Source organism: Dicentrarchus labrax, unplaced genomic scaffold (assembly GCF_905237075.1).
Source record: "Dicentrarchus labrax unplaced genomic scaffold, dlabrax2021, whole genome shotgun sequence".
Classification (NCBI taxonomy): domain Eukaryota; kingdom Metazoa; phylum Chordata; class Actinopteri; family Moronidae; genus Dicentrarchus; species Dicentrarchus labrax.
The window spans coordinates 15,543,983-15,555,550 of record NW_026136701.1 but is presented as its reverse complement, the minus strand read 5'-3'; the positions used below and the strand labels follow the sequence as shown (position 1 = coordinate 15,555,550).

The 11,568-nt window shown below is 39.6% G+C and overlaps 2 protein-coding genes across 2 annotated transcripts; both read right to left on the bottom strand.

Annotated features, from left to right (window-relative positions):
* Positions 1 to 352: 352 nt before the first annotated feature.
* Positions 353 to 3,655, bottom strand: foxf2a (forkhead box F2a). Its single transcript, XM_051410193.1, has 2 exons — positions 2,203 to 3,655; positions 353 to 903 (listed from the first exon to the last, which is right to left on the bottom strand). The coding sequence occupies exons 1-2, from the start codon at positions 3,170 to 3,172 to the stop codon at positions 731 to 733; spliced, it is 1,143 nt and encodes a 380-aa protein (XP_051266153.1). The 5' UTR covers positions 3,173 to 3,655; the 3' UTR covers positions 353 to 730.
* A 1,241-nt stretch (positions 3,656 to 4,896) lies between these two features.
* foxq1a (forkhead box Q1a) lies at positions 4,897 to 6,207 on the bottom strand. Its single transcript, XM_051408675.1, has one exon. It carries the CDS (start codon positions 6,021 to 6,023, stop codon positions 5,190 to 5,192), a length of 834 nt encoding a protein of 277 aa, XP_051264635.1. The 5' UTR covers positions 6,024 to 6,207; the 3' UTR covers positions 4,897 to 5,189.
* Between the last annotated feature and the right edge of the window lie 5,361 nt (positions 6,208 to 11,568).

The window sequence follows — 11,568 nt, the reverse complement described above, 5'->3', positions numbered from 1 at the left end:
CCTTTTTTAAAGAAAGTACTTATTAATCAATTGAGATTCCGTGATGGTCTTAATGTAATGACAGCGTCTCTGAGAGGTGCATATTAATAATGTAAAACGTGAATTTTGTAAGTTAAAGCATAAATATTTTAGTCGTAAATCAAAGAAGTGGCCATTTCCCAAAAGGGGAATGGTGGAAGTCAATGAAACCGCCCACAAACTGCACTGTGTGTGTCATTGTGAGTGATATAATGAAAATAATATTTTATGAAGCAGAAAGAAAGAAAAAAAAAGAAGAGAAAAGGGGGCTGCAGTTTTAATAAAATAAAAATGAATATAACATGTATTGCTTAAGACATTAAACACTTCCCAGTTCTTAAAAATAAATCTCTTTAATGGCTTTCTGCAGGAAAACAGCGACAATTTCAGCAACTTCAAGAAAACAAAATTAGATGCATGAATAAAGATAATTTCAGGTACGTGTACGTTATGTATTTTTGTAGTAAAAATGTTGATAGTGCTCATCCATGTGGCTAAAGTCATGTAACGAGAGTGTGAAAGTCCTCACCGCATAATCATCATTAACCGGTTAACAAATGTCACTGAGGAGAACTGTCTCTGCTTCGAGACTGAAGCAGGAAGGAAATGCAATTTATTTTATTTTTTTTACCAAAGATTCTGATGAAATAACTCCACCTGAGGATTGAATTTAGCATTATAGTTCTTGACAGCTCTCCTTTTGGGGGGTTTGTCACATGACACACGGCTTCACGTCCTGATAGACGCTCTGGTGATGGTGATGAAGCTGATGATAGTAAGATCCGCCGGTGCTGGGATGAAGAGAAGAGATTCCGTTTAGGTTCAAAACGAAGTCCTTCCTGTCACACACAGGAGCTGAGTGGCTGGAATACCGAGACAGTCCCACTGTAAACACACAGGACACAGCATGTCAAATAAGCATTTCTTTAATTTATTTGTTTGTTTATTTATTTATTGTTGTGGTTAATATCTATTCTTTTTATTCCAATTGCTTGAGAAATAATAGTTTATTAATGTGTGCTATGTGTTAAATTTGTTGGTACCACTTACATGGCGTTTTAGGTTGTATTTAATGGCTTTATTAATAGTCGATCTCGATCAGTAATTTATTATAACAACTTATTTATAGGTTGCACAAAATCCTCTGGCTGTTGTTTATCCTTTGTGTTTTTATTTGCAACAGTTATAAATGTGTATACTTTCTAATTAACCAGCAAGTCTGCAAGTATAAATGTTAGTCAAATAAGAATAAAGGATTTTATTCCGTGTTTATGTTTTTTTTGTCTACACTAATTAATTAAGTCTGCAGTTAAATGCTAAGAAGTTGGGGTTACACTTCATGATTAAATAAGCATTTTGTTAAAAAATAACTCAAATAAAATAACTAAAGCATGTCACCTGGTGGAGCCAAGTGGATTTTTCACAACTTGGCAACCAAATACTTAAAATTATTAGTAGCTTATAGTGGATCTATTAAACAATAGTAAATTATTTATTAACCATTACTAAATCCACTAGTTGTAAAACATCCATATAGCTGGTTTAGTAAGATGTTGCACTAATTTGTTTTGTTATGTGCATTAAACGGCAATAAAACATTAAAGAATATTAACAGAATAAGCAGTAAGACAATACTACTGTAAATATCCGCATTATGTGTGTCTCATGTTAATAAAGGTCTTTATGGAGTTGTACAAATAAAAGTAATTGTTGTGTCATTGTTTTATTTATACAATCTATAATACAGAGCCCTCAAAAGACAGCTTGAGTGAAAATGCAATAAAATGCTAAGAAACTGAAATTAAACACAAGGCTGCATGGGGCACCTACAATTATACATACATCATTTTATGATGTATAAAAAAAAGAAAAAAAGAAAAAACAAAGGTCTGAATTGGTTAATATTAATATTTTGGTCAAATACGCCAGTGCATTTTCTGTATACATTACCTATCCAATACAATACAAATTACATTGTGAAAATCTATTTATATAAATGTGTTAAGTGTTATAGAATGCATGTGATGCCTGAAAGTCTAACTCAATTATATAGGCTATTCACAAAGAGCGGTGACTGCTATTTCATACAGTTTAATGGTCACCACAAACTTTATGACTCATCATGTTGCAAAGAGGAACCAGAAAATACAAAATATAGCGCAGGGCTATACAGTGAGGCTCTACCTGAAATCTCAGAGGAATCTCGTGCATTGTGGTGCAGATAGCCTTGATCCAGAGAGTAAGATGACATTCCCGCGTGCAGAGCAGAAGAAGTGGGACTGCTCGATGCCAGCGACTGCTGTTTGATGTATGAAGACACACCAGGTGAACTCCAGTGTGAGGCTGCATTAGAATAAGGAGACTGACAGTCCAAAGTGCCTACCATGGCTGGGGGGGACTGCAGGGGGCTGCTGCTGCTGTCAGGGCAATAGTCCGCGTTAGAGGGCACCTGACAAGCGGCCATGTACGAAGACCCTGATCCTGATGACATGTGTGGCACGTGGTGTCCCCCTCCGAGTCCCTCGAAGGCACCTGGCACCGGGTTACCCATCAGATCTATGTTGTAGCTGTTATGACATGCTAATGAGCCTGAAGGTGACTGGAAATCAAAGTTTTGCGGCAGCATGGACGCACCGAACCCGATACCATTCATCATCCTGTACATGGGTTTCAAAGCTTGGCATTTCCTACGGAATCCCCGAGGTCTGCGACGAAAGGAGCCCTCCTCGAACATAAACTCACTACTTGGGTCGATGGTCCAGTAGTGCCCCTTTCCAGGTCTGCCGAGACCCTTGGGCAGCTTTATAAAACACTCGTTCAGAGACAGATTGTGTCTGACAGAGTTTTTCCATCCCTGGTATGATCCCCTGAAGAAAGGGAAGCGGGCCTGCAGGAACTGATAGATTTCACTCAAAGTGAGTCTTTTGCTCGGTGAACTTTGAATTGCCATCACAATGAGGGCTATATAAGAGTAGGGAGGCTTTTCGGGGCGCCTCAAGCCAGAGTTACCCTTCTTCCATTTGGTCGATGCATTCTGTGTGCTCTCCATCACCGGCTGTGCGCTCAGCAGAGCTGCGTTCAGAGCACCGGCTGTTGGACTGGAGCGCAGAGGATTGGATGGATCCAAATGTTGCTTGGAGCTCTCGGTCGTCATGGTTGCGCCTCTTTTTGGGTCCCTTCACTGCGGTGTCTCTATAACACCCGGACAACTAACTTTTCTCACCTTCAAACGTTATTAAAAGTTCCCTAATGCGATGATTAAAAGGTCAGTTTCCCTCTGAGATGCTCTGCGCGTTTATAACCGTGAAAATCAAGAAACGCCAGTTGTTGTTCCTCCTTCCTCTCTCTGTCCATCGCTGGCAGTAATCCCATAAGAGAGGGGGACTAAAGCTCCTTGACTTTGCTTGCGCATATCCACCCGGCCAAACAAAACTCGACCACCTATCAATTCTTAAATCTCTCTCTGCCCTTCTATCCCCCCAAAATCCCTCCAAGAAATCGCCAGGAACTACTCCCTCCCCATCTGGCGAGGATCCAGACTAGAAGCCGGACACAGCGCAGTGGAGTAAGACAAATCTCCTCCCACGACTCACTTTCCAGAACACCTCTAAATACATTTGTCAGACAAGTATTTGATAACGATCACTTTCTAAACCACGATAAAACTGTAAAGTCGCACAGTTTCAAACACATTAAAACCCCCTTTGTTCATGTTCCTGCAAACAGTGGCAGTGCCTGCTGGTGGTGTTATTTTGTAAAGGTGCACAGGGAGAAGGAGTTCGGTTCATTTGTCTGGGATCTGTTCAGGGTTAGGACTCTGCCATGAGAGAAAGCATGCTTTTTCCATCAGAGCGTGCCAAGGTACCACACACAGCGCACAAGTGTCAGTTTACATCTTTGAGCCTGGATTACATCCCTGGAGAAATGAAGTGATTAGAAACTCTAAATGAAGTCTTAAAAAAAAGATTCCGATAACGAAATATTTGAATATCTTTTGTGCAAAGTTTACTTCTGTAAATGCCCATTTTGTTTGTGCCTTAGTGGAGTATTACGCATGGCTGCGCGTGTCCAGTTTTACAACACAATCTACCCAGAATACCAACAACATCAAACCTGTAACCCCGCTGCGACCAGGATGCACAGCTGGTTTAAAGGAAATTTACTTTCTAACCTCAGAAGAATGGGCCTGCTTGGAAGACATTTCTTCCTATTGTGGATTCTAGTTGACTTTGCTCAGGATGCACCATTTGTATAAACCCCTTCCTGCGCATGTGTGGTGACTGAGGCGACAGCTATTTGCAGCGCCAGACAGAAAACATAAATATTGGATGCCCCTATCCGGCAGCAACGAACTTCATGAACACTGAAAAGTAAATAGACCTACTTATAAGGGGATTTTGGCTGCATTCGTATTATTGTTTAATTCAAATTTTTGGCAATTTTATTTTATTGTTGATGATGTTGTTGGTATTGGATTTTTCTATTGGAGCAGAGGCTCTTCTTCCTCATCAACTGAGGATAAATCTCTACAAAATATGGACGCCATGACAGGCTGCAAAGGCATGAGGGGTTTACATATAGGAAGAGGCTGGTGTATACAGCAGGCTCTTTGGTACACTAGCAACCAATCCCTCGCAGAGCTCTCTAAGAATTTTGCAAGGTGGAGTCACAGGAACACACGCCCCGTTAAACATTACTGCATTGGCACAAGTCAAGTGTCAGTTCATTTGGCTCCACCAGAACCATTAACTGCTTTGTAATTTAATAAATAATAATTATTATTATTATACAACAATAATAATTATTATTATTATACAATAATAACTATAACAACAACAGCAATAATAATAATAACAACAATAGAAAACGAAGACCATCTCTTCTTAGTTTTTTTATTTTGTTGTAAAGAGCTTTTTTTTTTAAAGAAAGAGACACAAAACAGTCAACAGTGCATATTTTCAACACGTTTCTTAAACAAACAACAACGTTAATGGTCAGTTCAGTAACATTTACAACAAAGAACTGTGTATAAAATATCAAATCTGATGATGCTTCAAGGGGGAAATGACCAGAGGTATAAAAGTAATAAAGTGTAACACCTCGCCGCCACAGTCCATCATCAGTGCACAGTGATGATTTTTAATCATCAAATTAAAAAGAAGAGTCCGAATTTACTGCTGATATCTCAAGTGTGAGACCAGCCCACCGTCAAAGGCGTTTGACACATGCGCAGAACAGTCCCTGTGCCAGATTGTCTTGACATATGAAAACGAGGCAGGTGTATTTGAATGGGGCATCAGTAGTTCAGTGTAGCAGGGCCAGGTGAAGGCAGGGCGGACTGGTAAATGTTCTTTGTGTGAGTCCCTCTTGAACGGCTTGCTAAGGATGCTGTCTATGGCGAATGAACTGGTAAACTTGACACATGAATCAGTCTTGGTGGCGGATGCAGACTGCTGAACGCTCTGCGGCTCCTCCGCGAGCTCGGACACCTCTGGCTTCCTGCTGAACTTCTTATCAATGCGCTTTCTTCTGCGCCGGAACACCCCATCAGCAAAGGTGTATTCGCTGTTAGGGTTGAGCATCCAATAATTGTCCTTCCCCCAAGGTCGGGATGGGTCCCGGAGCACTTTGAGAAAGCAGTCGTTCAGAGACAAGTTGTGTCGAACCGAGTTCCTCCAGCCGGTGTAGCTTCCTCTGAAGAACGGAAACTTCTTCATCAGATAGTCGTTTATTTCCGCCAGAGTCAGGCGCCCAGAGGGAGAGTCCCGGATGGCCATGGCGATGAGGGCGATGTACGAGAACGGAGGTTTGGGTCTCCGCGTGTACGGCTTGGATTTGGTGCCGGCGCATGGAGCAACAGGTGGAGGGCTGTGCGCCACGCAGTCCCCATCCGACCCCAGCTCCTCCTCAGCAGAAAGAGGAGAGCGCACACTCGCCTCTGCATCACAGGACATCTCAAAGTGTCTCATGTCATAGTGGCTCCCACACAATACCTCCAGCTTCATTGTTGTTGTTGTTGTTGTTGTTTTTTGATGAATTCTCCTCGTTTACAGTGCTGTGTAAGACCAATAAAGCTCTCCGCGTAAAGCCCGGACCTTGTGTGCGTCAGGACGACTTGAATCCAATGAAGTCCCTTTGAGCTACCATACCTGCCGGAGTACTGAAGCCACACTCACCTACAGATGTGTGTGAGCCGGAGTTTATAGCCGGCTCACCTCAGGAGGACCAACCCAAGAGGGCGGAGTCAAATGATTTCAAAAGATTTGGAGCATCACAAAATGTTCACATTGCGTGCATGATAGTCTATAATAAAACTGTGATCATAATAAAAGGTTAATCACTTCCCAATGATATAGCAACAGATGATTTTACAGTGAAAACAGCATTAAGTGCAGCTTTATTACTGTCTCACCTGTGAAATGGGATACACCTTAGGACTATTTCACCTGAGACAACCAGGTGGCGTAGGTTCCCTTTGTATTTAAAGGTGTGGTGCCTGCAGGAAGTTCAGTAGCACTAGTCAGCCAGACCTATCCTCTCATACAGGGACTGAAAATATTTTCATCCTAATTACACTGAAAACAATTTTCTGCACAATTTTTTCCCCCAAGTTACACTGTAATATTTTCTATACTCTGTGGTATAGGATGCTCCCTCACGCGCTCTCAAGATCTCTCACATCAAGGCACTCTGCTTTGGCGTGAACTTCAGATGTTCATGCCAGTTTAACAGCCCACATAGAAACCATTGTTAATGTGTTTCTCTCTCTTTAAACAAATAGTACCTTCCTGTTGCTCAGTGCCAAGATAGTGGATTGACCTAACAGATCTACTTTTTGTGATTTATCCTCTTTCAGAACGAAATGCCTTGAGGTCCTGGATGACTTTGGAACAGGAGGTGCCGCTTGTGATGTGATTTCAAGGAAATAGTGGGATTATGACAACAAGGCCAACAGGTGAACACACTTCTGAACTCTATAATATGCCTTTAATGTCACTGTTTCTTTCTCATTTAGAGCCCGGATATGTTCTCCACCCACTCATTCCCTGCAGGTTCATCTGGCAGTCATGTTGAACTCAACAACCCATATTTGTATAATTGGTGGTTATTATCTTATTTCCTGCAAATTATTAAACCAAATCAGTTGTTTCATTGGTTGCAACAGTGTCACCAAATCGACAAATGGGAAAATAATATCCTCATGCACCACCTGGAAACCAATGTTGACATTACACCAGCCACTGATGTGTTGTTATTGTGTAGTGGTTCAACTTTTGTTTATGCAAACTGTACTTTTCAAGCTGTTTTTTTGTTTTGTTTTTGCATGTAGGTTACACATGTTTGCACTGGTGTGAATGTTTTCATTCTCAGGTTATAATCTGTTTGTGTTGTGTGTGACACACAATCCAGGGTGATGTCACTATTTTGAAAGCTTGGATCCTTGTAAGCTAACTACACAATGGCAAGAGCTCAAATACCATGCCTTCATTCTGGTCACTGCATGTAGTAGCTTGTGAGGCCATCGTGTGTCTGTGTGTGTTCTTGTGCACATCAGGATCTACTCAATAAACCCTATCTGTTATGGCTTTAGAGGTGGAACAAGGAATGAATATGTATAGGTGTATGATGAAAAAAGTTACCACTTTTTAATAAGACACCTTTTACAAAAGGACTATAAATAACTATTGGCTTGATTAATACCAACAATGTGGAAAAAAAATCTTTTTATTAACATGTATATCTGCTGACTTAGAAAATGTATTTATGGATAACCAATGTTTTACATTGGCATTATTACCAAATATAAAGGATAGAACCTTTTTTGTCATGTGTATCTACACCAAACACCAGGGAATTAGCTTGTTTTACTAACCACAATAGATACAGTATAAAACTATAGGCCACACATATACAAGTATCTGTGAAAGCTCAGATTCTTGGCAGACATATGAACTTGTGTCTGTATTGTTGTGTCAAGATCAGTGTTGTGAGATTTATGAGCACATTAGATTAAAGTGAGGTGCCTTTCTGCAGACACTAGATCTAGACTAGAGATAAAAGCTTTCAGTTTTCATTAGCTCAGTTTTTAAAACACACACCTGTAAGCCATGAGGGAAGGAAAGTACAGCATGAGGAATGTTGTAGTATGAGCAGTCAAATAAGGGCATCAATCTTTGAGCAGCATGTACACTCTGTCCAGCTCCATATTTCCTGTCACAGACATTTCAGATGCAAATGTGTATTAGGTGCAGTATACTGTCTTTGTAACTCTGACTTTGGCTTTGTGGTATCACTTGTTGATATGTTGGAATGAGGAACACTGTGAGGCATGTAGGGAGACTTCAGTGACTAATCACCCTTATTGTTTCTAAAGCAGTTCAGTGATTTGTTGGCTCAGTGTTCAGTTCAAGAATCACAAACTGATGCCAACATAACAAATTGCATGCGCAGATTTATAAATACAGTGTACTACAGTCATGCCTGTCTACACACATACAGTGGTTTCCTAAGAACTTGGTGTAATGTAACATTGGAGCCCTGTAGTTTCTGACAATCAGATAACAGTATACTGGGAGGTGACTTGGCCCAGCGGTAACTCATGAAAGAGACACAGTCACAAGCCCATGACTTCTAATATGTTCCCTCTGTCTGTAGTTGTTTGTGAAGGAAAATAGTTTTCCAGTCATTTGTTGGAAGGCACAAGGAAGGAGAATAAATATTCTTAGTTGACTGCAGGTGTAAAGAAAAAAACTGTCTAAATGCAGCACAGGAAGCACCAAATGTTGTGTGATGTGGATTCATGTTGAGTTGAACTATGTGTCCGGAGTGTTATAGATAGAGATACACCCCTGGTCCCAGTGGTTCTTTTCAATTTTCTTTACATTAAGCAAACAGTGTCTCAAGCCTCAGAAAAATCTAGTGTACATCTACATTTCAGTTAATATAATCTTTTTTTTTAGGTAGCCTAATATTTAGTTCATTATAGTTTTGCATAGCAGGACAGGTTATGACACACTTTAAAAAAAAATCTGAAAAAAGTATTCAAACCCTGCTTAGCATTTCGGTAATGTAAACTGTTGCAGTGAATTCCACAAGATGTCTAAAAATAACCCTGTGAAGATGTCAACCTGACGAGGATTTAGTTTGCATAACTCCCGCTCAAGGCTTGTCTCTCTCTCTCTCGCTCTATGCAAACAAAAAGCTTTTGCGTGCGAGGCAGCAAATAATTTGAAATGTACAGATGTTTTGCAGAAGATTATGTTGCTGTAAGCGGAAAGATCCCTAAGTGGCCTCTGAGGTTGGGATGTGTTCAAAAGGGACAAAATAGAAACCAAATTTCAGGTTGATTCCAGGCATTACTTCATGTTAATTATGACAGACGTGTTTATTGTTGTTTCACCTCAAAATATTTCTGCAGCCACTAATTATAGTATTTTGACATCTCTGTTTTGAAACATGTTACCAGTGTCTCATTATTTGACTGGGACATTATGGTTTTGGACAAACATGAGCGTGTTCTTAGTCATCATCAGTTTCTTCATGTATGTTTGGCTCCACATGTTTCTTCATGTATATCTGGTCCCACCCTCTGAATGCACACATCTGTCTTTTCACCTGTAACTACCTAATGTATGAGATGCATGAAACATAAAACAAAGTTCAATTTCTCTTATGTCTCCTGATAGGAGAAGGAATGAAAGCAGGCCCCTGCCTGTCGCTGCTCTGGAAAGTTTCTATTTTGGTCACTTAAGAGGTGAAGTGGTTGAGCTGCCAAACAAAAGGGAAAGAAAAAAAAATGTATTGAAGAAAATAAAAAATTAAAGCAAGAGCAGTTATCAAAAGGTGGAGAAGGACAAATGTAATCTCTTTTTCCTACAGCAGTTATGTCCTTAGTACGTGGGCACGACTTCGGAAACCATAATAAAATAAAATAAGAAAAGAAAAGTCTCTGGTACAACATAGTCAGATTATAATTTCTCATTTATCAAATGATTTAAAACTTAAACTCGTAATGTACATTTTTTTTTTTACATTTAAATATATTATTTAATTTAGTTTCATGTCACATTTATTTTCCTGCTCCATGTTTCTATACTTTTCACCTTGTGTTAGTCAGTCAGCTATGGTTTTTTGGATATCCTGCCTATTTTTACATATGGTCTGGTATTACATTCAGTTATGTTAACCCATCCCTCTCAGTTTTTTTCTGTATAGCATCATTTTTATCAGCTATATTTTTAGTGAAATAAGCGGGGACAAACGGATGGTGATCGCAACAGTCAAATGCAAACAGGCAGGTATACTAGGAAAAAAAAGATGAGTAGGGGAGACTAAAAGAAGATAAATAAGTCTGAAAACTGACTGATGTAGTTCCTATTTTCTTTTCATATTTGCATTAAAGGCTATTCGAGTTAATACTGTTACACACAATCTTATAGGTTTTATTGGCAGGTAGCTGTTATAGGTTGGAGACTGGTTTAGTGTGTATAGAGATGCGTACTTCCTGCAAGCCATCTGTGTGAGTACAGCACTTAACTGCTCTCTCATGTTTAAATAAAACAACACAGAGGGTGGGGTTGAGATAGGGATGTAGCTTAACTTGCAAATAGGGAAACACATTTCCACATCGAATGGGGGTTTTGACGTCATCACAGTGTGAGTGATGACAGTGAAAGCATTAAGAAAAGGGGTCGACCCTTTCTTTATTTATTCTCCCCGGGATTCTGGGTACTGAGATCTGTGTTGAGGCCAAGCGTGTAAGTGGACAGAGTCTCATAAGCTGTTACTGACAAGCAGCAGGGCTACAAAGCATCAACACTCTATGGAAGAGAGAAAGACCATATAAATATCTCAATCTGAGTATGTATGGCAGGATTTAAATTAACTTAGTAGTTGGCGCAACATTTTAGTTCTTTGGGATCAAAACTGCTATGACTCATCATTTTGATAGAAGTGGTTCCCTATTTTTTAAGTCATTTTAGTTTAAAAAATACACCTTTACCCTATGCACCAAACTTATATTTTACAACAAATCATATTGCAGTGTGAGTTCTACAACTCTAACGCTAACATTTAACCTTGTTAGAACTGCTGTTTAACATTTATCATCTCTCCCGATCTCACAGTTTAGAGAAACATAGTAACAAATCTGTGATGATGATAATGATGATGTTTTGATTGCAGCACAGGTTTAATCATTCAGCTCCATAATTTATGTTACGTGCTGTCTTTGTACTGACAGTGTGTTGTTTTAAACAAGTTTACATATCTGTGCTTTTAAGCAATTAGAGGAGATTATTAGTCATGGAATGTAATGATTGAATGACATTTGATTTAACTACCAGGAAACAGGGCTTCTGTAAATGAACAGAAGGAAGATCAACCAAGTTTATATTAGAAAATAAAACAATATTGCATCATACCGTTGATCAAATTGAAATGTAATACATAGCCTACGTATTTGAACCCCTCTTAACAACTGCAAGATTATCAAATATCACCAGATCAAATGTATTCGCATTGCAAACTTACTGTATTATTCACTGTATT